Source organism: Dermacentor variabilis, chromosome 9, assembly GCF_050947875.1.
Source record: "Dermacentor variabilis isolate Ectoservices chromosome 9, ASM5094787v1, whole genome shotgun sequence".
NCBI classification, from domain to species: domain Eukaryota; kingdom Metazoa; phylum Arthropoda; class Arachnida; order Ixodida; family Ixodidae; genus Dermacentor; species Dermacentor variabilis.
Genome location: NC_134576.1, coordinates 22,472,208 through 22,498,575, shown reverse-complemented (window position 1 = coordinate 22,498,575; position 26,368 = coordinate 22,472,208). Strand labels below are relative to the sequence as shown.

Sequence of the window (26,368 nt, the reverse complement as noted above, 5' to 3'; positions counted from 1 at the left end):
CAGCTAAGCTGGCACGACCGCGCTGCATCACGTTTCCACATTGGGGACGCTGTCAGGAGGCGCAGTAGCGCCGCCTGGCCATGGTTTTCTCGTCTATAGAAACTTTTCACCTAGTGCAGCAGCTACCTACTTGTCATTCCCGCATCTCTTTGCGACGAAGTCCTACATGCCTGTGTAGCAAGTATGTGACGCCCCCTCGGGCATAATCTTGGTTCGCCTGCCAAGCTCGGTGGCCTGCTAAAGCTCGGCAGGCAACATTGGTCACCGCATCACAATAAACACCGACGAGCACAGCTGCTCGCCGGTCAGTCATCGTTCAGCACCACCATGCTGCGGAGCGTCCGTCTAACGGAGGGTGCCACAAGCCCTCCCTTGTTCACAACTCTGGGTAGATCGTGACAGCCTGTCACAACGAGCCGACCGCTCGTCACTTGAGCTACACCTGCACATTGGCAAGAATTAGGCTAAAGTACTACTGGCCAAGACTTGCGTCAATTGTGAAACGTTACAGACATGCCTGCATTGCCAGCACCGTAAAGCCCTACCCAGCAAGCCAGCTGGACTGCTGCATCCTGTTCAGAACCGCAAGCACCGTTTGAATAAATTGGCATGGACCTTTTAGGTCAGTTTCAACTGTCTACTGCCGGAAATAGATGGATAATTGTCATCACAGATTACCTTACTCGATATGCCGAAACAGGTGCTATCCAACGTGTAACAGCGGCCGAAGTAGAGCGATTTTTCATAGAATCCGTCGTCCTAAGGCATGGCGCTCCCGCAGTGGTTACGACAGAGGATCTGCGTTCACGGCTGCGCTTCTGGATGCCATTCTGCGACTAAGTGGTACCACTCACCGAAAGACCACGGCTTATCATCCCCAAACCAATGGGCTGACCGAACGTTTCAATAAGACTCCGGCAGACAAGATGAGTATGTACATTGACGTCGACCACAAAAAATGAGACGAGATTTTACTATATGTTACATTTGTGTATAACACGTCTCGCCAAGAGACAATACGCATGACGCCTTTCAACCTCGTTTACGGCTGGGTAGTGACAACAATGTTGGACGCAATGCTGCCACACGAGTGCAGTGACGACGAGACTGGTGCCGAAGAGTTTACGCAATGCACAGACGAAGCCAGGCAGCTTGCGTGTTTGCGAATCCAAGAACAAGAATACCATGCCCGACACTACAATCTTCGGCACAGACCCGTCACATACAACGTCGATGACCAGGTGTGAGTCTGGACCCCGATTCGTCGGTGGGGCTGTCTGAGAAGCTCCTGCGAAGATACTTCAGCCCATACACAGTTCTTGGCCGAATCAGCTATGTGAATTATTAAGTTGTCCCCGACAGCCATAACTGTTCCAAACGCCGGCGGCATCTGCCCGAGGTTGTGCACGTGCTTCGTATGAAGCCATACTTTTCTTCATGACCTCAACTTTCCACCGTCTGCGCACACGCTTCGGAGGTTGGTGCATCGGGACGATGCCATTTTTTCCAAAGGAGGGGCAAATGCCACATCCTATATGGTCGCTGCGGGTATGTACCAGGCGATGCAAACGACGCTGAAGTAGCGCGCGAGTAGAAAAACAGACAACAACGACGCAGCGTTGGCTGCTCTGATAAAGTGCTTTCATACGCCCTCTACACTGGCTTTACCATCTCCTACTAGGCTGTGACAATATGTTTAAAAGCATAAGAGCACAATATTGAGGCAAAGCTGACTTGGGAACTGGCATTATGCAATGCTGAAGACCTTTGCTGCGCTTTCTGCACATTAAAGCTGTTGGTGAGGATGATGAAGCCAGAACCAACGCTGACAGTTGCGAATCCTGTCAGTGAAAAATATGGCGCCGAACTCTGGAACAGCTAGGCCTAGCGTTGCAAAGCAAATGAAAGCACTAGTCTACACAACCAAGCACCATGTGGCAAAATGCAGATGGCTATCGTGGCCACAGTGGCTACGGCTGCCAACAGATTGGCATGCCAGAGCCCTGGTTCGAAGCTACAAGAAAATCTAAATGGTGGCAATAGTGGCTTCGATTAATGCCATTTTGGACGTGTGGTTGTGGCAAGTACAAAAAATGGGACAGCAAAGCATCTCAGTGTCCCAAATTTCAGGCGTCCTTATGCATTAGCTTTACAGAGTACATGGCAGAGCTGCAAAAGCATGCGAAATATCAGGCATGTGCAAAAATCAGTTGTTGACCGAGTGAACAATCTTTTCTTGAAATAAACAAGAGTTGCAAGTCAGCGCTTGTTAACTTTCTGTCTCCTTTGTGTGCACTGCAGGTTTACTATGAATTACCAGCTCCCCATCTTTCAGTTCCTTTGCAGTCCTAAGCATGGGCTATGTGACATCTCCAGCGCATAACAGAAATCACATGGGCATGCAGTTCTTGCCAAGCATGCCAACATAGGTACAGGAATTTCAACTAGGTGTATAACATAGTCCACTGTCAGCTTGCACATGAATTTGCACCATGCAAGTTCATACCGTAGAGCACAACTCACATTGTCTGCAACATAGACTCTTGCTTATGGTTGTGGCAGCTCAAATGATGCGTCCCCAATCCAGCCAAGTGAAAGCAAATGTCGCTACAGTGGAGAAGCAGGCGGCTTAGCACTACAGTCAAACCCGGCTATATCGAACTCGCAAAAAAACGCCCATCAGTTCGATATAGAGCATAATTCGATATAAGCCTGCTAAATAATTGGATGTCATAAAAGCACATACCATTTATAGAATCACTTTATTGAAGAAACTAGTTTAGTTTCGCATAAATTAGTCCTGCATTTTCTTCTGCTCGGGCAATTTCGCTGCCTGCAACGCACGCACTTCCCCACGTTGTCTAAGGAGTCGGAGCAGCTGAAGCCGCAAACTTCCGCATTCGCGCAGAAGCACCGGACTAATGCGAGTGCACCAATCACTTCGGAGGATGTGGGCAAAGGACCGTAGTTGCTTTCCTCAACGTGCCTACTTTCATTTGTGCTCGGTACGATGTCGGCGATGTAGTCTTCGTTTCCAGGCTCTCCCGTGGTCGCGACACCATCATCTGCACTGACAAACTCGTCCGCCGTTGATTCGAATGTCCCGGAAATTTTTATAGCTCGCTCCAAACTTTGGCAACACCGGCGACGGCTTTGTCGCATTCATCAGAATTTAGTCATCACCGAGTACGCGGATACCGGCACGTATGAAGAACCCCTCGTACACGGCCGTGCGTACGCGTCGGGCGCCACAGGCACCGGGTTGCGAGTCGGGTCACTTTAGCCCTAACCGTGCCGAGAGTGCTCCTCGGAATCTTGCACGCTGCGGGGCCATCCAACTTCTCATCGCGTTCAACGCGGTTTATGATTTCGAGCTTCACGACGAAAGGCGAATTCTGCTGCTTCATCACGGCAACACTGCGGGAAAAGTCCCACAAGGCGCAAACAAGATAAACCAGAAAACCAGCCTGACAACTCGCACTTTCGCCATCTTGCACGAAGAGAGCACAAGAGCCTCTGATTGGCTGTCTGAGCAAGCGCTGTAGGCGGGCCAGGATCATTTTTTTGCTGGGGAGTGTCGATAGATAGTGATCTAAAGAAAGGAAGGACGCTTGATTCTGCAACCCGTGAGGGAACATGGCGAAGCGTGGTCAGGGGAGAGAGAGTGGGAAGCGAAAGATGAGAGAGAGAAAGAGGGAGGATGTGGCCTAATAGACTCCACCAACGCCTCCTATAACTATATTATAGGAGGCGTTGACTCCACTATGCGCGATAGGGGGAGTGTCGACGGCTCGCCCGAACAGCCCGAGGCAGCGCGGTCACGGTAGGGAGTGCGGTTGGATGGAGCCGCGCCACCGGGTTTCCCCGCTACCGCGAGGGAAAGCCAACTTCTGGGGGCACTTTTCCGCCGCTTGACGGTTCGATATATCGGGAGTCACTGCAATATTTGTTCGATGTAAGCGTAATTTTTGCTATATATACTCATTGTAACTATACCGTGACCAGAAATTGTTCGATATACAGAATAATTCGATGTAAACGGGTTCGATATAGTCGGGTTCGACTGTATACATTACTTGGGACATTTAGAAAAACACACAGCCTTCATAGCAGTCACAATGGCCCTTATACACTGGAAGGCATTGCAGATCGCATGCTAGTAAATGCCCGTTCTATACGTGTAAGCATGCTTTACTCTGTTTCTAATGATCATGCCAAATCACCCATTATACGAGCACCACCTGGCCACTACCAGTACACAGAAGTACATTGGAATAGCAGACATGCATGGCACTAAGAAAACAGATGTAGCTGACTGAAATCCTAGGAAAACGCTCACTCGTCATCCCGGTACAGGGCCAGGGCATGTCCCGTGAAGTCAGCAGTGTCCTTGTCGAGGCCAAACTTTTCGTACAGCTGGCAGGCCGAGGTGGTCTGGTGGTCAACGTCTTTCCACGTCTTGGGGTCATCAAAGGCATAGTCTTGCACAGCCACCAGGAAGTTGCGGAAGCGGCGCTTCTCAAACATGCCCATGAGACTGGATGCCAGGGCCTCCTTCTCGTCAGCTGGCACCTTGTGGATCTTGCCCGCCTTGTAGACATAGCTGCCCTCGACCGACTTGAACTCAAGGTAGCGTGTGACGCCCGTGTGGATGAGCAGCTTGACCAGCTGGCCATTGGCCATGAGAAACTTGGGCACCAGGTCCACATTCCAGTCACGTGAGCGGCCGTACTCATCCAGCTGACTCGCTGGCAGGCTGAACTTGGTGAACAGCTCCTCCAACGGTGTGATGGAGGCCGACTCACCCCCATAGTACTTGTTGCGGTCCATGTGCAGAACCTTCTTGCCGCTCACTGACAGCATGCCGCTCAGGATGCACTCCTGCACAGAAACAAACACAAGACTAAGGCTCATTGTGACAACTGGACAGCCACTACGGAGACTCAAAGTGCCTTAGCCAAACAAAAGCTTCGCAAGCAAGTTGGCTCGAGGGACTGTGGAAAATGAATTACTGGGAAGGCATTTTCCAGTGGGCTGCATGAAGAGAACGGTCTAGGCAGCTGTACAGACTACGACTGCTAACCACCAAGTGATTAATCCGTATGGTTATCCCAATAAATTGGCAACAATCAATGTGTGCAAATGGACTGCCGGACTGCACCGAGGTCATCATGGTTTCATCTCGGGTATTGCGTCTGCGTGGGGAATGAGCGACAACACCCCACTCCCTTTATGACAGCGCACTTCATCCATTGGCGCATCAGAGCAGTCCAGGCAGCTGTACAGACTACAACTGCTAACTGCCGCGGGCTTTTTGTACATTAAATGAATTTATTCGTATTTCCTGTGGCTCCGGGACTGCTCTGAAGCGTATTGTGTTTCTGCTTTAAGTACCTTATATTCCTTTTTGTTGCTTTTTATCTGCGTTTATTCAATATGGAAGGTGAAAAGATTGAAGCACTGTCAATACTATAGAGCAATGAATGAAAAGGCTCCAATAGCACTAAAGGGACACTCAAATGATTTTGTGCCAACATACTGAGTTGTTAGAGTAAGTCTATGTGATCATTAAGTGACACTTAAGAACTCCGCATAAAGCATGTAATTTATTATAGGGTGTTAAACAGTCCCAGTTTCACCTAAAAGGCAAAGCGTCAATTGCAATAGCAAATTAGTAGACAGCTATGCACAGTAAGGACAGTAGTTTTATCAGCCATAAAAATTTCTGAACATTCACTTATTAGCTAAATTAACAAGCATGGTGTCACGCAGGCACAACCTAACATGACCACATCTCACTCAATGACAGCGGGGATTCGCTGTCAAAACACTGGAGTAAGGAAGCGAGGCAGCAGCAAGCAAATTAACCTTTGTGCTACCTCTTGCTTCCATGCGACCTTCGCAGCGAGAACACAGTGCCCATGAAGCTATCAGCATTCATCGCACCCAGACTGTCTCCATCACAGGTTGCTTTCAGATAGGCTCCTCACTGCCTTGGGTGCTACGGAACACAGCGCACTTTCTCCCTGCCTTCCTCCAGTGCACGAGCGAGATTAAGCCGCCATCGTCGGCTCACCCTCACATACAGCATACGGTGCACAGCAATGGCGACGCCAACAGCAGAGATGCACCTGGTGTGTCCATATTGTTACATGAGCAGACGCAGATGAGAAGCCATATACAAGTATACTTACAAAGCCAGTATGCTGCACTTCACCAAAAGGCAATAGCCCGTGCTAACCTCCAATCATCATCGTCTTCACAGCCACTGGCCTGTACCATTACCCCAGCAGCAAAAGCGCCGTCCTGGAGCAACTAAAGGCCAGGCTTGGAAGCAGTGTAGTTGGCCTTGAGCCTATCGAAGTGCATGACATCACTGGATGCCAGAGTAGTGTGTGAGGTCGAACTGACAGGAGCAATTTTGTAGGTCACCTGGCATAGCACATGGCAAGACCCCTTGTACCAGGAAAGGACCTTCCCTTGAAGTCCAATATAACAAGAGTGACCACAGAAGCACGAGCTCACCAGGGAAAAACTGCGTCACGGTGGTGCACATTGTACAGACGCTGCTGGGCATTTGCAAGGCTGTCAGTCGAGTACGGGTAAGCTGGTATGCACATGCTTGTTGGAGTCGCAGAAGGGGGAAGCGTAGTATAAAGGGCAAGGTCGGTTCGCAACTGTACAGTACATATAATGGAGGAAACGCGGCTGTGTCATGCAGAGAAGAATTATACTGTCACGAAGATAAGATGGGCTCACCGAAACAGAACAGCCTTCTTTTAATGATGGCCAACACTCAAAAAACCCCGCGCCCACAACTGCGCCCTTCATCGTCTTCTCTATGGCGCTTGTAGTAGGCAGCCGACTTCTGGCAATCGGGACTCATGGTGGGCAGCTTACTTCGCATCATTACTCCCCACGTGAAAAAGCGACCATCCTGGTCGTTGATCGAAGGGAGTAAAGGGCAACAGAGGGCACAGGATAAAGTTTATCAGAGGGACACGTCGCAGGCTTAATACGGTTTGACCCATACTGCATGTACAATCTCGGCTCGTGGCAGTCGTCAGCTCAAGCTCATAGCAGTACTCCGAGGAATGACCTCGTAGTTCACGTCGCTGAGTCACCTGACAATCGTGTACAGGCTAAAGTATCTACGCAGTAATTTTTCCGACAGCCCCTGATGATGGATGGGTGTCCACACCCAAACGTAGTTGCCAGGTTCATACTGGATGTTCCGTTGGCCACTGTTATAATAGCGGGCGCCAGTACTCTGCTAGAGGCGGATGCGGTTGTGAGCAAGCTGTCGAGCTTTGTCGGCCTTCTGGATGATGTCAGCATTGTTGCTTGTTTCGTTGTCGACCAGGAGCATGGCATCTAAAGGTGATATGCAGCGCCCATAAACCAGTTCAAATAGTATGAATCGAGTGGTTTCCTGAACCGCCACATTGTAAGCGAATGTCACGTATGGTAGAATTTTGTCCCATAACTTGTACTCTACGTCAACGTACACTGAGACCATAACGGCGATATTTCTATTGAGGTGCTCCGCAAGTCCATTAGTTTGTCGGTGATAGGCCGTAGTTTTCCTATGATTGGTGTGGGTCAGTGTGACGATCTCCTGTATTAAGTCAGCAGTAAATGCAGTCCCTTGATCGGTTATTAAGACGGAAGGGGCCCCGTGACGTGATATGATGTCATGGACGAAGAACACGGCGACTTCTGTGGAGGTTCCGTGGGGGTACCAGCTTTTGTTTCTGCGTACCGTGTCAGGTAGTCCGTTGCGGCTACTATGCATTTGTTGCCTGCGGACGATGTAGGGAATCGACCGAGAAGATCCATTCCAACCTGTTGAAACGGTGCTGGAGGAGGGTCCAGGGGCTGCAGAAGACCAGCAGGTTTCAAAGGTGGAACCTTGCACCGCTGACAATTACGACAGCTTCTCACGTAGCTGAACGCACGAGTACACCCGTGGCCAGTAATACTTACGGCGTATGCGCGCTAACGTCCTGGCAAAGCCTAAGTGTGCGGAACACAAGCTGTCATGACACGCAACACTTCTTCGCGCAGTATAACTGGGACGACGTGAAGGAACGTTTCTTGGCTGTTCTCGAAGTTCTTTTTGCAGAGAATGTTGCAGAGGCAGTATGAAGACAGTCCTCGTGACATCGGTCGTGAAACAATGTTGGCTCCCTGGAGGTATAGGATAAAAAAAAAAGCAATACTGTCTGTCCGTTGTAGGTCAGCCATGTCTACAGTGTCTACTACACCAAGAAACGGGAAGTCTTGCTCTATATCATTTGGCTTCAAAGGTATAGGTGCACGTGAGAGGCAGTCGGCGCCACAGTGCTTTTGCCCTAATCAATAAACCACTGTGGCGTACTCCTGAAGGCGGAGGCTCCAACGAGCAAGGCGGCCTGAAGGGTCTCTAAGACACGCAAGCCAGCACAGCGAGTGGTGGTCACTTACTACTCAAAAAGGTCAGCCGTACAGGCAGGGTCGGAACTTTCTGATGGCCCAAACAACAGCGAGACACTCTTTTTCAGCCGTGGAATAGTTGGCCTCCGCCTTTGTCAAACTGCAGCTCACGTAAGCTACTACTCGTTTGCCGCCATCTTGCCACTGGAAGACTATGGCACCGAGCCCCACATTGCTGGCATCTGTGTGGATTTCTGTGTCAGTCTCGTCGTAGCAATGCGAGAGTACAGGGGCTGCTTGCAGTCGCTTCCACAATTCTGTAAAGGCTGCTTGTTGCTCGTCCATCCACTCGAAGTTTACATCTTGGCGTGTTATTCTCGTTAATGATTCAGCAATCCTTGAAAATCCTTCGACAAAACTACGATAGTAAGCGCAGAGAACTAAGAAGTGTTGTACGGCCTTCTTGTCGGACGCGGGAGCTCTGCGACAGCAGCTAGCTTCTTGGAATCTGGCCAAACAAGCAGGCGTCAACTACATGTCCAAGAAACTTGAGCTCCTGAAAGCCACAATGCCGTTTCTCAGGCTTGATAGATTGGCTTTGCTGATTGCAATGAGTACATGCTCGAGTTATTCTAGATGTTCATCATACGTCCTCGAAAACACCACAACGTCGTCTAAGTAGACTAAGCACATCTGCCATTGCAGGGAGAACAGTGTCCCTCATCCGCTGAAATGTGGCAGGTGTGGAACACAGGCTGAATGGGAGGACTTTAAATTCATATGATCCACCAGGCATCACAAATGCAGTTTTTTCCGCGGTCGTGCTCGTCTACTTCGATCTGCCAGTACCCTAACTTAAGATCCAAAAAGGTTAATAATTGTGTGTGGCGTAGACAGTCCAGAGCCTCATCAATCCATGGCAGTGGATAAAAGCCGCGTTTGGAGACACTGTTAAGCCATCGATAGTCTACACAGAAGCATAGTGTATTGTCCTTGTTAACTAACATAACTGGGGACGCTCATGGACTTATGGACTGCTGAATCACGCCATCATTGATCACGTTCTCGTGATGCCTGCAGCAAAAATAATGTTTCACGTCCGGCACCAAGGTCTGTCAGTGGTGACGCTGGCTAACACCCCTAGGGTTTTACTAGGGAACATAAATACCCAAGAAAGTGGATGGGGAAACGGCACCGCGGTAGCTCAATTGGTAGAGCACCGCATGCGAAATGCGAAAGTTGTGGGATCGTTCCCGACCTGTGGCAAGTTGTTTTTTCATACACTTTCATTTCCATTAATTTATAGTTTCTTTATTTCATTTATTTAGCACAAGTAATTTCCCCTATGTTGTCCTTGGTGTCAATGTTTGTTGCCTTCTGATCATATGACTAATAAAAATCAGGCCCCTAGGTTAACTCCCTTTCTTCTCTTTTATTACACAATGAGAGTCTCAAATCCGGTAACACTGATGCCTTCAGGTAGTATGTGTGGGTTTATTGACCGATTGCCTTCACCCAAAAAGATCCCATTCTCGTGATGCCTGCGGCAAAAAGATGTTCCACGTCCGCTGCCAAGGTCTGCGAGTGGCGACGCTGGCCGACACTCCCAGAATTCTAGGGAACATAAATACCCAAGAAAGTGGATGGGGAAACGGCACCGCGGTAGCTCAATTAGTAGAGCATCGCACACGAAATTCAAAGCTTGTGGGATCGTTCCCCACCTGGGGCAAGTTGTTTTTTCATCCAATTTCACTTCCACTAATTTATCGTTTATTTCATTTATTAAGCCCAAGTAATTTCCCCTATGTTGTCCTTGGTGTCAGTGTTTGTTTGCTTCTTATGCCATCAGTATAGTGTATTTTGTTTTGACTTTACCCATCGCCAATTACACATCTTCATAGAAGCTTTCGACTTGCTTGTCCTGACTGGATGTAGGCGCATAGACCTGTACGACCTTGAATTTGTACCTCTTATTAAGTTTCACAACAAGACCTGCCACCCTCTCGTTAATGCTATAGAATTCCTGTATGTTACCAGCTATATCCTTATTAATCTGGAATCCGACTCCTAGTTCTCGACTCTCCACTAAGCCCCGGTAGCACAGGACGTGCCCGCTTTTTAGCACTGTATATGCTTCTTTTGGCCTCCTAACTTCACTGAGCCCTATTATATCCCATTTACTGCCCTCTAATTCCTCCAATAGCACTGCTAGACTCACCTCACTAGATAACGTTCTAGCGTTAAACGTTGCCAGGTTCATATTCCAATGGCGGCCTGTCCGGATCCAGAGATTCTTAGCACACTCTGCTGCATCACAGGTCTGACCGCCGCCGTGGTGAGTTGCTTCGCAGCTGCTGAGGACTGAGGGCCGGGGTTTGATTGTTGTATTCATATAGGAGGTTGTGGCCAAGTACTGCACCAGGGTGGCCAATCCTGCTCTGGTGAGGGAGTGCGTTACCGGTTCAGGTCACCGGGAACACCGGTCAACAGGTACAAAGGAGAAAAGCCACCAGCGTTGTGGCGGGAGGAGTTGCGCCCGAATGTCCCTAAAGGCAAAGGGTTGTCCCAATCACAACGATCTGTGGAAACGTACATAGAGAGCATCGTGGTCAGCATGCAATTAAGACGTTTGGTAAGCCCATTTGTTTGTGGATGGTAGGCTGTGGTTAGCTTGTGACGTGTGGAACACGAACAAAGGATGTCAACAACTTTAGAAAGAAATGAACGACCGCAATCCATCAGCAGCTGTTTTGGCACGCCATGATGGAGAGTGACATCGTGAAGCAGAGAATCCACGACGTCCCTGGCACAGTTTGTCAGCAGCACCCGGGTGATGGCATACCGTGTGGTGTAGCCAGTGGCCACAGCAATCCACTTATTCCCGGTAAAACAAGTCGGGAATGGTCTAACCAGAACTAGGCCCTCGTGGTAGAGCGGGACCAGTTAGGATCTCGATAGGCGCTTAAGTGGGCAGGCAGGCAACACGGATGGGCGCTTGCGGTGCTGGGACGACTCGCAAGCAGCAACATGCCGATGTACACAACGGTGAAGGCCTGGCCAGGAAAACAGACTCCGCAATCGTATGTACAGGACACTCAGAGATGTCCAGCCGTTGGAGAGCAGTGCAACATGGAGACGTAGGAATTACAAGCAGAAAGTCTCCGCCATCAGAGTCAGTGCGTCGGAAGAGAATACCATCACGGAGCACAAACAGGTGGAGAGATGGGTCAGATTGGCGAGACTGTAGCTGGTGGATTATGGAGCGCAAGTCTGGATCGTTCAGCTGTACCTTCTGGATATCGCTAAAGTCAGAGATGTGGCACATACGTCTACAATATAAACAGATGGGTCTATCATCATGTGTACGCCATTCGGCCGAGTTGCGATAGCTCAGGTGGTGACCATACTGGCTCTAGTGAACAGGGGCAGAGCCAGCAGATGAAGCAAAGTCAAGATGGTTGGCGGAGCAGATGGACAGCAGACACAAAGTGGCAAGTTCTTGGAGAATGAACGATTGAATGAAAGACACGAGCAGCCGGGAATAGTCAAAGCACTGCATCACTGGCATGGCAAGAGAAACTGCTTCAATTTCTCGCTGGACAATACATCGGACGTTCTCAAAGAAGGTGGGCTCAAGTGGTAGACAAATGTCTGCCCGTCTATGAAGCTGCAGCGTTGGGTAGACGCCCGAACTGCAGAACTATGCGGCAGTCTTCAAGTCATCAAGGCGCTGACATTTGTTCTTGATCTCATTGACCGTTGTTTAAACAAGAAGGTTAAACACGTTGTCTGCGATCCCTTTTAAAATGTGCCTGACCTTGTCTGCCTCTGCCATATTAACCACCTTGTGGCAAAGGGCTACGATGTCCTGTACATACGCCACGCAAGATTCAGTTGACGTCCGCACAGGTCCCAAGGTCCTTAGCAGCATATTGGTGGCCGATGGGCTTGCCGAACAAATCTCAAAGCTTTTGTATGCACTGGTTCCAACTTGTAATCGCTTCTTCATGCGTCTTGAACCAGACCCGAGCTGCTTTCTTTACAAAGAATATTATATTAGCCAGCATAAGCATGTTACCCCACCTGTTTAGTGCGCTGACCTGTTCCTTCCCAATTCTGCAGCCAGTCATCAACATCAATGTTGTCAATCCCAGAAAACATGCCAGGATCGCAAAGCTGAGACACGATGACCGTCGGTGGTGTGGATGGGGCAGCAGTTGAAGACTGTCCTTCGGATGATATGGTGGCTAGGTTAAGTCTGCTACGGAGGTCCAACTCATGCAAGTGACTGTGCCGCACGTCCACAAATTATGGTACAGGAATGAAGAAGTGTGCGTCTATTCACAGATGGCTTTTAATGGCAGAGCCAATATGCAAAGCGATAGCCCGAAATCTCCCATGGTCTCTAAGGCTGCCGTCTATGTCCTCTTCCAACATTATAGACTATGTACACACACACACACACACACACACACACACACACACACACACACACACACACACACACATGGAGGTTGTACACCACACAAAGAAACTCCTAGCACTCCCCGGACAAGAATGATTGAACGAGGATGCACATTGTTGCGTTGCCAAAACAACACTTTGCTAAAAAAATTATGGGGTTTTATGTGCCAAAACGACGATCTGATTACGAGGCACGCCGTAGTGGGGGACTCCGGAAATTTGGACCACCTAGGGTTCTTTAACGTGCACCTAAATCTAGGTACATGGGTGCTTACAGATTTTGCACCCATCGAAATGCGGCCGCCACGGCTGCTATGAAATCCGGCGACCTTGTGCTTAGCAGCCTAACACCATAGCCACTAAGCAACCACGGCGGGTAACACTTTGGTTAACTTCAGACAACAGTTTTTCATTGCTAAGGCGTGCAGCCCTTTGCATCAAATTATGCCATCATCCTTATGCTATTTTTAAAAATGACATTAAAAAGGAACAAGAATTTCATTTGCGAATTCATGAAACAGGGTATCCTAACATCATGCACCAAGATTTAAAAATATGGAAATATTATTTAGCTGGCCTGAACCAAGGTAACATTCTTTGCCGTCACTTGGAGATACCCACATGACTTCTTGCATTATGCATAATTACATAATTAGTCTCAATTATTTAATCAACTTATAATAATATTCTAAGTATATGAAAAGTGTCAATGAGGGAACTGCAGAGCAACATGAAAAACTCCCAATACCGCTTTCTGTTGCATAATACATGCTACATAAAACTTTTTCCGAGCGTGGAAGAAGCCAGTGAATACACATAAAGTGCCTCGAGCGGCCAGTCGCACAACAATTTTGCGTGTATTTGCGGGCTTCTTTCATGTGTGGAAGAACACTTTTGGAACTGAGTGTATACACGGGTGTGGGGATCAAGGTGCCTTCCCGCGCCTCATCCCCCAGCTCGCTCATAGTGCTTAGCTCGATTTCCGGGAACCGCCACCATAATGGCCACATGACAGACACAGCTAGCGTGCCAAAGCTAAATTCCCGCACAAACCGTGCTTCTCCCTCTTGGGGTCAAATCACCACCCGAGCAGGTGTGACTGGGATGCGCCCTGATTGGCCTCCAGAGTGGCGGTGCCTGAGCATCCTCTCCACCCAAGTCTCTTCCGCTGAGCACTTGATCGCAGCAGCAGATACTCGCAAGCTCGCAACGTGTTCGTTATAGGGGACCTTTGCTCCTGCGGCTTCTCGTTCTCGCGCTTGGTGGACCGCTTCCCAGTTAGCCCTAGTGCAGTGGGTGCACGTACTCAATCGGTCTTGTGGCGAGCCTTTCTCCGAATGCGCCGTGACTGTAGCACTGTGCTTATCTTGGGTGAATAAGCCCATGCTTGTTGACGATCTGACTCTGGAGCCTTCTCTGCGCTGTGTCAGAGTCGACACACCTTGGCGTAGTGCCTTTGTATGTTGCAGTCTCCACTCCTCGTGCCCTTTCCTGACCGTTGCTCGTAGGGCGAGCCTTGTGCAAACCAATTTCCACACGAGCTTCTTTCAGGCTTGAAAAATCTTATGTGGCACATATTCAGCTACAAAAAGCTTTATCAGGAAATATTCATGTTGCTATGCAATTTTCTCACTGACACTTCTCATCTAATAATATTTGAGAAGTTTATTAATTAAAACAAATTATGTAATTATGCAATATGCAAAAAATCTGGGCATCTCCAAGTGACAGCAAACACCATTATCTTGGTTCTGGCTAGCTATGCGACGTTTGCATATTTTTAAATCTTGGTGCATGATAGTTGGGACACCCTGTATAACGTATGTTGATGACCTAGCTGGTATATGACTTGGAAAAATGAACAGTGCTAAAAGCGGGGCCAGGCAAAATCAAGACTGCACTACCAATGTGTCTTGTTCGCAGGCCGGACTTGTTCAGGGTGTCTACCAAGTTGACTTATCCAAATTCCCAGAGCCTTCCAGGTTTTCCCTGAGTGCCTTTGCAAAACTCCCCGAGTGACCCAGGAATTTGTTTTATGTAAAAAATGGGCCAACACCAGGTCGCCCAATGTTGTCCCTCTCTAGCAAGCATGTTAAAAAAAAAGAAACTTAATCCAGTTTGAATAGTAGGGAGCAGCGTTTATTTTGCTCCAAATGAAAACATAAGACAGGTGTTAGTAAAATGCACAGCGAAAAAAATATCTTCGAAAAAGATGGTAAAACCTATTGCAAATTGAGTCTAGCATTCTCAAATAGGAATAAAAAGGAGATATACATACAAAAGCAAATATTTTCAAATACAAGCTATTTCTATCAACTTATACCATGATCATTGGTATGAGGTGCGAACTTCGTAACAAGCGAGATTCTCTCCCGGCAGCTGGAAAGTCAACTTCAACTGTCCCGAGATACGCTCAGCCCGCGCACAAGGCCTGTGTTGTGTTTCACTGCTTTAAAGAGTTTATTTTGGTTTGGATGAGAGACACCTGCATCTCGGCATCAGCCAACACTGGTTTTTTGAGCTCAAGCTCCTTGAAAAAAAGCGATGGCACGCTTCCTTTCTCGTTCATTCCTCAATGCGTCGGTCCTTTCTGGTCTCGTCCACCTTCTGCCGCACGTTCGCCCCACCAACCATTTGAAGCATCCTCTTGGTCAGTTGTACAGTCAACATCCGATTTTTCGAACTCCCTAGCAGCCCCTAAAACGTCTGGAAAATCGGTCAGTTTGAAGAAAAGAATGCACGTCTTATTTTCCTTATGGGTTTAAATGCCACAGGCACATCCGAAAAAACTCTGAATGCCTGCCAGTACACTTATTAGGCCTATCGGTGTTCCTACTGTAACAGATGACGGGTGCATGCGTGTATAATGAATACATAATGTGTTCAAGAGAGCAGACTGGTGGGCTAGCTGCTACAACATAACTAGCGCTGTGTCTTCATTTCCTTCTCTTGTTCTCGTGGTTTTTTTTTTTTTGTGCTTTGTTTCAACATAATGTGTCCCATAAGAATCGCCCCTTCCCACACTTCACCGCAATACATATGCGCATGATTCAATGGATGGCACATTTGTACTAAGGCAAAACTAACTTTTGGACACTCGCTTTATGCAATGCATTGTGCTTTCTGAGCATCGAAGCCACGGAATTGCTATGACCACAAAGGCAGAGTCGGTGCCATTGCTTACAGCGGCAATTCTTTCAATGAAAAACACGGCACCGAACGGCAAGAAGCTTAACAGCAAAGTCAAAGCAGTTAGGCCTAGCATTGTGGCAGTGGTGGCTACGGCTGCCATCGGATCTGCGTACGAGAGCGACGGCTCGAGGCGGCTAGGCAATTAAAACGGCAGCGATGGTGGCTTTGATTAATGCCGTTTCGGACCTTCAGTCACAGCAAAAAGTCTGGAAAATCTGACAGCAAAGGGTTCTTGCGTCGAAATTTTTAGGTACATTTTCAGAGACGTTCTATGGGGTACATGGTGGGGCCACAAAGCTGTCCTAATTATCGGGCATCCGGAAAGTCGGCCTCTGACTGTACACTGGCAACTCCTCCAGCCGATGACACGGCGTCAAAGAATTTTTTGCGATTCCTCTCTTACTTGAGCCAGCATTACAGCTACTTTCGCTCCCTTTCAATAAAATTACAGGTGATTTTCCTTGATAGAAGCACAAATTCCAGATGGGTTTTTCCAGACTACTCAAAATCCCTGAGAATGCCCGGTTTTCCCAGTTGGTAGACACCCTGCTTGTTGCAGCCCAGGGGCCCTATAACGAAACTATTCCAATCTGTTTTTATTCCAAATCTGCCATTATCCCTCTGCGATAGGTTAAATGGGTCGGGCTCTGCCCGTATGGGCTGGACCCGAACCATTCCTACCTATCAGGGAGGGCTGGCTTGTGGCCAATTTGGAATAATAACAGATGTGAAGTTTTACGTCACACCGGCCCAGGTAACAGTGGAGATAACAGTTTTCCAGCCAAATCTTCTAGTGAGTGGTACGGCTGCGGCTACGTACGGAAGAGGGTGGGCACTGTTTTGCAGGTCACCTACCACTCAATCGCACTTTTAGCATTGTGGGCTTGCTATACTATTTTAGATTTAAAAATACAGGAACCAGAGCTTTGCACCAGAACTTTCATAGTATCTTATCATGCAAGTCTCACACAATTTCGGTGACCTGCTGTCTGCCTTGTTTGAAGATATGTTTAGAAGCAACTTGCAATCATGGTATTGCAGTCATCATACGATGCATATTGTTATTTGATTGCACTCGGGAACTGATCAGGCAGACAGTACGAAGCAGGGCTGCTTCATGTTAGGAAGCCTTTGTAAAAATTACAGCATCCGTAGTTTGCCATGAAATGAGGTACAGTAGCTCCGAGAGATTTGACGGTGTCATGTCTCCCGACACCCGCCTGTTCTGAAAATTGCAGACACATTTAGTTAGGATGGGCCCTTGGCAGCAAGCAGCACGTGTTACGCAGGGTAGGCGAGCCTCAGTTAAGCGACTAGCCTTGGCTGTCTGGTGTTGAGAGATTGGGCATTGACGAGACACCGTCCCTATGTCCATGATTATCCATATTCCGCCAACTTCCTTCTCAACACCTTTTATGTGTGTACCCCTCTACTCATATCCATCATACCACTCCCATTCTTAAAATTATTTTCCGTTAGTCACCGCCGCACTCAACATTCACCGGGTTGTTGAACGGTGTGGCAACCCCTAACATTCCTATATTCCCACCCGTTTATTGTGGCTGTTTCTTAGCTTCCCTGGCCTAGCACCTGTCCTTGAAGCATTTTGCCATGTGCAAATAAGCATTCTGTAGGCCTTTCGTTCTTGTTCCATTTTATGCAGTTTTCGTTCCTAACAGCATGTAAAAACAAACCTAATAGCGAGCTCTTTTCAAGTTTATTGACATAATGAAAGTCAGAGACAAGGGAAAGAAAAATAATTTTAAAAGAAAAAGAGGGGATGCTTATTATGCATTTCATAGACAAGGAAGTCTCAATACTTTCGAAATGCTTTGCTTCCGTATGGTTAACGATTGGGTCAAGTACCAAGAATGAGAGGCTCTTCGACAACATGAGAGCCTAGTTGGGAGCAAGAATGTGTGCATGCGCTCGTCGCATTTTAATCTGTGTGTGGAATTTTTCGCATTGACCCCACTCGGCAGTTATGGTTGACACGATGTGGAATGAATGAGAGGCGCACCATGAGTGGGGCCGCAATGTTCTGTGCATGGGAGAGGCGATCGCCTCCATGACAACCCTCCCTTTCAAACGCTAGTCCTCACCTTGCTTTGACATTCAAGCTTTCCCTTTCATCCAAGTCGCTTTTTCGAAATCCACCTCAAACTTTCTCTTCTGTGGGAAAGGGGGAGGGGTTCATCAGAAAATTTCAGGCGGGGGGTTTGACCTCCCAACTAGGGGGGGGGGAGGAGTCCCTGGCTATGCCTATGGTGGGAACACTATTTTTTACGCCGGTACATTATTGGCTATGTAACTGCTAGCAAATCTGCCCAGGTACTTCCCAGCTTTGGATACTGCAAGGTATTGCACTGACACACACCGCAATAACACCAAAAATTCAAAAATGCAGCCCTTTACTGTACAGAGAGCCCCGTCAGCTCAATTTTATGCATTATCAAGGATTAAATGAATATGCTTTTACTGTAATGGCTTATTAGTATTGCCAACGTAACCGTAATGTTATATCATGTTAGAAAACCCTAATAAATGCCTCTACAAATTATTTCACTTCATAAGTTAGTATTCATATTCAATGTTTACTAGGAAAGTTCATAGACAGTTACCTCAAACCAATTATGGTAAATTCACAACTACCTTTGCTGTCACTTCCTTCTGGAACCAACTGCTATCAACTATTCTACAATTCATTTCTTTCCATACTTTCATCAGATGACTCCTGGCACAGAGTCTGTTGCTCACAGGCGCAAAGTTCATTTCTGACACTCGCTGCTCTTGAGGAAGGCTCAACATGAGTGGACACAATGACGATACTGGTCAGACTACTTTTGCAATATCTTACAATGACGCCTTAGATGGAACCAACCATGAACTTTTGCAAACACCATGCCCAATCGGCAAGACAATATCTTGTTTTAACAAGGCTATGTGGGGCAATGTCCTTGGTCCAATGTGTTCATTTGGGTTCATGATTGTTGAGTTGCTGGCGCCATAGCATCTGGCATTATGGTCTGCAACGTCAGTGGTAACAGCCCTTTCACTCAAACAGTTTAAACAGGGTGTCTACCAAGTTGACATTTGCAAATTCCCCAAGTTTTCCAGGTTTTCCCTGAGTGCCTTTGCAATATTCCCCGAGTGCACAGAACTTTGTTTTATGTCAAGACAGGCTCCCTACACCATGTCACCCAATGGTGTCACTCCAGTAAGCATGTTAAAAAATAACTTAATTCTGTTTGAATAGCTAGGGGAAGCGTTTATTTTATTCAAAAATAAAACACAAGGGAGGGGTTATGTAAAATGCACAGTGAATAAGATATCTTTGAAAGAAATAGTAAAACCTACTGCTAATCGAGTCTTTCTCAAATACGAATAAGAAAGAGATGCATACAGAATATTTTTGAATATGAGCTATTTCTATCAATTGATAGCAAGCTAATTGGTTTGAGGCCCAAACTTTATCACAAGCAAGATTCTCTCACAACAGCTGGTAAGTCAACCTCTATTGTCGTGACATACTCTCAGCCCGCGCACAATGCCTCAGTGTTGCGTTTCACTGCTTTAGAGTTCTTTTTTTTTGCTTGGATGACGGACACCTGCATCTCGGCATCAGCCAAGACTGCTTTTAGAGTGCAAGCTCCTTCAAAAAAGCGGCGCCATGCTTTCTTTCCAATTCATTTCTCAATGTGTACGTCCTTTGTCTTCTTCACCTTCGGCTGCGCATTCGCCGCACGGACCATTTGAAGCATCCTCTTGGGAAAGTTGTACAGTCAGCGTTCGATTTTTTGGACTCCCTGGGGGCTGTGAAAGCGTCTAAAAAAATTAATGCATGTCTTTTACAGCCCTTGAGGGCTCAAATTGCCACAGGCACGTCTGAAAAACCTCTGAAGGCCTGCCAGTACACTTATTAGGCATATCGGTACTCATACTGTGACGAGAAATGGCGGGTGCATGTGTGCATAATTAAGGGATACATACTGTGTCCCGTGACAGTTGCCCCTTCCCACACTTGTTATGTTTCACAGCGTAACACTGCTGCAATGAGGCAAAGCTAACTTTCTGGAACCAGCATTATGCAACACGCAGTGCTTTCTAAACTTCGAAGTCAACTGCAATGACCACAAAGGCGGTGTCGGTGCCATTGCTGACAGCAGAGAAATCTTTCAATTAAAAACATGGCACAGAACAGCAGGAAGCTTAATACCGAACCTCGAAGCAGCTAGGCCTAGCTTTAACAGGGCAGACACCTTGTTAAAGCCAGAATGAAAAAGCTACTGTCTGCAGACCCTAGGTCCTTTCAACTTACTTCACCTCCAAGCTTTCCATATTACTGCTTCGTCTGTATGTTTCTCTCCATAAAGTGATTCTTGCAAACAGTCATGAGATGTGAGCTCCCAATCTTTCCTCGGAATGATCCGAGCCGATGCTTTTCAATAGCAACTTGCAGGATGTGCAACCACTGTTACAGTTCTGAAACACGCATTTACACCCATCCTCGAATTGTATTAACACAAGGCACTCAATTTTGCTGTCACGGAGATGCTGATCTATTGGTCACAACAGTGCAGGAAGCCTGCTGAAAGCAGCACTAATACATGAGCAACTGCAAAAGGCTGAAAGCTACGAAGAAAAACGCCAGCCAGCGCGAGCTATGAAAAGACTGCACAGCTCATCATGCACTACCCAGGTCAAACCGATCACAGCATCGCTTTCCAAGGACATCTGCCCACGCAACCAAAAAAACATTTATTCACGTTAACCCTAAAGGCCCTCATGAGGAGGGAATTACATGCAGGGAGGACAATACAATCATTAATAACGCTGTACATATTAGAAAGAGCAACAATAAAAAACAGCAATGAAAACAATGCATAATATGAAAGGAAAAGATGAACAAAATAACAATCAACAAAATATTACATATTACCATCACAGCGAAGTAAATCTTGGAATCTTTTGGTGTCAGTTTCTGTGGCGATGTGCGATGGCAAATTGTTCCACTGAATGATTGTGTGAGGAATGGCATGAGAGGATGAATGGCACTTTACGCGTTTAACTTTGAAAGAATGATCGAGTCGTGGAAAGACGACACGAGGTGACAAAAATTCTGAAGGGATGGATGTTGATAAAGCTTATGGGAAAGTACTAAACGAGCAAGTTTACGGTGATACGATATGTATTCCAGTTCGGCACATTTCTTTAGTTCCGAGACGCTTGTATAGGATGAGTAGTCTGAAAAAAATAAAACTAACAGCACTGCTTCGCAAGGATTTTATGTTAGTGATAACATAGGCCTGATCAGGGCCCTAAATTGACGCAGCATATTCAATTTTATGGCATATTAGAGTAGCATAAGCAAGCTTTTTTACATGAATAGGGCATGTTTGAGGTTATGTTCAAGACCAAGTGAGCAGTTAGCAGATGCAAGGGCGAGGTCTATATGGTGATGCCATGTCACACTGAAGGTGCCCCCCCAGGTACTTAGAAGTTGTTAGTTCTACAGTATAGCTATTAAGGATATAAGTGGTTGGAATACGAGACGTATGACGAGTGAAACATATGTTTTGTTTTAGAAGTGTTAAGGGTCATTAACCAGGATGAGCCCCATGTGCTTACTGCATTGAGGTCACTTTTTAGGGATTTGCAGTCAGTGTCATCGGTAATGTTACGGTGACTTACGCAATCAGTGAAGCCAAACTCTGGACCCTGCACAGGCAGGCAAATCATTAATATAGATAAGAAAAAGTGGGGGGCTGAGCACGCTTCCTCCGAGTGCTCCAGATGCCATGAGCAGAAAATGAGAATTTTCAACAGAGGCATCAGCAGTCGTCTGCTCACGAGTTGTGGCTAGCAGTTAATTTACGAGGCTTTGCGGCCTGTAATTGCAGCAGTATCTAGATATAACTGCCCTTAAGTGATCCATCACACATGCTTCTTCCCATATATGTACATTTTGCAAAATTTGCTAAATATGAAGCCCTAGCACAGTTTTCTTGTGCCACTTCCATTGAAGAGCACACAAGCATTGGGAACACGCCTGTCATGGTGTGCCAGAAATCTTGCCCAAGGGAGCGTGTTGGTGCAGGTATCCTGAATAATTTTTGCTCCAGAAGCACAAATGTCCGAGAAGCCAATCGTGCTTTGCTCCTAGTTTACAGCGATAGCTGTTATGGACCTCTGGACATCTGCTGGTGGTGTTACTGGAATCCAAAAATTCACCGAGAGAAAATTACAAAGAATAAAAAACTCCTATTGTGCTACGAGGATTCCAACACATGACAGGTAGTCCAAGATTGTAGCTCTCAGCCACTCTGCTGATGCTCAAGCAGTTGAGATCTTGGACAGCACAACTGCATCTGCAGCTATTGGCCAACGCCAGTTCATCTTTGTAATTAACAGAGCAGGTGCCCGTTTCCTTTTCTGGCACATCACTTTCCCTGTTGTGGAGGCAGTGGTAAAGTAACTTTTCTCCTTCGACATGTATTAGATTATTCATCTTAAGAGGAAACATTATTTCAGGCCCGGCACCCAGGCTGCCTACTCAAATGCATATAAATCTCAGAAATGCTTTCATGAGATAACCCCTGGGCCAACTTTAATGAAATTTGTTCCATTTTAGAGAAAAAGCTCAATTCTAGTGACTGTTGGAAGTGAAATTTTGATTTAGGGCCTAAATTTCTTTACGAAGATTTTCAAACATTGCAAGTTTAATATAAACAGAAGCTTGTAGTCTACAAATTTGTCCCTATGCATCAATAACATATCACCATTCTGTAAACTGCCTCCAATGGAGCATCTAAGTGGGCAAATTTGATGTATAAACTTACAGCTCATGTGAATTTGTTACAATGTTTACAAGGGTTTAGCGAAAGTCTTACTCACATAAGAATGGTATATTGCAGATTGGCAAGTAATACATTAATTTTGTCCACTTTAGATGTAATATTAGATGCAGTTTGCAGAATTGTTCTTTTTTTTATTACCAAGTTTAGAGTTGTGAACTTTACTTTCATTCTCTGAAAATGTGCTAAATGAAAGTCCACTTCCATCAGTCACTATCACTAGATTTCAACATTTTCTTTTATATACAATAAACCTCACCAAATTTGGTCCACTGGTTGCCGAGATAAATGATTTCTTTCCGATGTATAGCACTTTGCTTATGATGGCCCTGACCCGTTTTCTTCAAGGATTGCAAAAGGCCTACTAGTGCGAAAATATAGGTTGGAGAATGAATCCAGCAGTACAAGGGCAAACAAAAGCAGAGCTCCCACAAACACACGTGATTAACTTTTTTTGCTTCTCCAAAGGCAACTAAATTGCTCGCTTACACCTGCATAAGTTCCCTCGAACAAACACTGCACGAGATAGTAAGGCTTACTGCACATATTCTGCAAGCTATCACATCACTGGTTCATGCTATGAGCAAATCTTATTTCTTTTTAACTTAATGTGCACTCAAATGCTGGTTATGCATTTGCATTCATGCTTTACACTGTAGACACATGCTCTTGTTAGCATAATTTCTACAGCATGACCACTTTGGAGCTGAGGGTTTTTTGCTTATGGCTTGCAGAAAATAGCAGCTGTCATTACTGAGGCACAGTCTGCTGTAAGAAATGCAAGTGAGCCCAAAGGTCTTCGTGGCACAATGGCATGAAAAAAAAAGTCCCCTGATCACGCAAAAAATATGAAAATCAAACCAAAATGCTACTCAAGCATATAAATGGTAACGAAAAGTAGACACCAACCACAGAATTAAAACATTAATGAGAACAAATGAGACAGTTCGACCAAAACTTCTCATTTGCTTTCATTTTAATGTTTAATTACGCAGTCAGTGCCTGCTGTTCTTTACTATGATCATCCCCAACAAGACGAGTTTTCCACAAACCCTCCATTTCAAGAGTAGCAATAGTTACAAACACAAGATACTCAGATGCTGGCAATACCACAATCCTTTCAAAACTAAAAATTCTATAACACTATACTTTCTGGCCTATAGCCCTCTTGTGGTGCATAGTCTGCAGGGGCCAGTTGGCATCTAAAATAAGTATTTTTAGATAGTCCGCAGAGACGAAGTACACTGTAGAGAAGCAGAGATTTTATTGTTGATTTGAAAAGTCGGGGAAGCGGTCTATCAGTATAGTATTAGTCAAAGTAATCCTGAAAAACCATCAATATTGCTCTGGTGCTGGCAGAACAAAAACAAGTCAAGCATGTCGAATTCAATGAATGCCTCGTCAATGTCTTCATTGTTTTCAGAATGATACCTGTTAGGGCATTTCTTCGGCCAGGATGTTGTGAAACCATTGACAATAACTTGAGATAGGATGGCATGCCACGAATCAGCAGTGCAATTGTACACTTTGCACAATATGCCCTATGCATTCATCCAACGATTTTTTGTGCATGCGTTTCCTAGTTGAAGTACTCAAACATGTATGACATATAGCCTGTAACAAAAATGCATGGATATATCAAAACAACCTTCAATTATTGATGTAATGGAGTTGCAAGGCTCTTAGAAGGGCACAAACTAACCTACGTAAAAAGACGAAGTGTTGACAGGTGTGTGAAACATACCTACCAATATCCCTGTGACACTGGGAGTTTTAATGTCATTAGAATCGAATGGCATTTGGTGCAACGAATGTCATTCGCCTGCGGAGGTGCTACACTCGAAAAATTAGTCATTCGGTGGCGATATCAATGGCGATGATTAAAAAAAACGTGGCAACTAAAGTAGAACAAGGTAGGTAAAGTGCGTGCATAAGCAATAAATATATTTAAATATATTTTTGCGATGTCACTTCACTGAAAAAAAATATATTTTAGTAGTGCGTATAAAAAAAGTTGTTCTATTTCAGGCTATTTGGCCACTATAAGCCAAAACAAGGCTTGGCCACCTGAGTAGCCGATAAATTGAAAACAAACAAAATGGTTGACATGGTGACGCTGGACGACGACGCTACGTTGCAGGAGGTGAAGCGATTAGTTGCTGCGTATTTTGCGACATTTTGCGACAGCCTGCCGCACAGATTTTGTCTCTTTAAAGTAACAAGTCCATTAAAATACGCAAATGTTATTTCTATACGAGTACGGTTTTCAATTTGCAAATGCTGTGTCCTGTTTTGCTTTGTTTCTGGGGTTGAGAGTATACGTTCACTCCGAGTGCGAAGCCGAATGAGTTTCTCGAACTCATTCAATTGCCAAAAGTCATTCGGTGCTAATGGCATTAAATATCTGTGTAGCAACCGAACAATGTCATTCGATGCTAATGCCATTCGGTTCGAATGACATTAAAATGCCCAGTGTGACAGGGGTACAAGAGATATGTTTCACCAACAAGAAGCTTCGAATACAGCCCACAAGTGCTGGCAATCAAAATACTGTTGAACAAGCAAAGCCATGCCAGCCTGGTTTAGAAAGAGTGCACACTGCTGGGCCACAAAGCAACTGAATGCCATGCCGGCATCACTGCAAAGCTTTGTTGAAACTGACGCACAATCATCCACCCAATTTCATTGTGCAATAGTGCCTCATACGCCATAAATCAGCACATGCCAGTACTGGAGCTCACTTTGGTTGACAGAAGAATCATGCTCAAAATTCCTGGCAAAATATTCTTTGTGAAGTGGATTTTCAGTAAAGCCGACAACTGAAGCAGCATATATAAAGAAACTTACCAAAGTATAGCCAGACAAGTTTGAAGTAGCAGCACGCCAAGAAAACCACCTAGAATCCCCACCAAGTGCTGACGGCCATGCGAGAGCCACAACATTCCAGGCATTGTGCCCTCCGAGTCTATACTGAGGCCAGTATGTGCAATGACCATTGAAAAGCAGAGAACCTTGCAAGTCAAAGCTCGTAGACATCCCAGACAGCAAGCATGGGAACTGTACCCCACACCAGGAAACGGGGTTAGCATGCAATGCCGTTTGAAAGGCGGTGCAATTTCCCGCCAAGCGTCACGTACCAGCACTGCGGCCACTGGCTAACTAAACAGCCAGATCTTCTGCAAGCGCGTGACGTCACAACACTCGACGCAGCGGCAAATGCTCGGCCGAGGTGGCTTCGCATTGTTCGACAACCGTGGAGAGAGGAGGGGCCAAAACGACCCGTTTCGCGTTGCTCATTTTCGAAGGCAGGCCAAACGCGTGGCTGAGTTGGCCACTTTGTAGAAACCACCAATAATGGCTGCTCTGGTAGATTTTGTCGGAGCAGCTGTCATACACTGTAAAAAATTTCCGTAATTTTACGGGGGATTTCTGTCACTATACGG

The 26,368-nt window shown here is 46.3% G+C and overlaps 1 protein-coding gene across 1 annotated transcript in view; it reads right to left on the bottom strand.

Moving 5' to 3' along the window:
- Window positions 1–26,368, bottom strand: part of Gdi (GDP dissociation inhibitor) — a 127,759-nt gene that overhangs the window by 88,584 nt on the left and 12,807 nt on the right. The window contains exon 2 of the mRNA XM_075704052.1: window positions 4,340–4,881. Within this exon, the coding sequence (XP_075560167.1) occupies window positions 4,340–4,881 (542 nt within the window). The remainder of the gene's footprint in view (window positions 1–4,339; window positions 4,882–26,368) is intronic.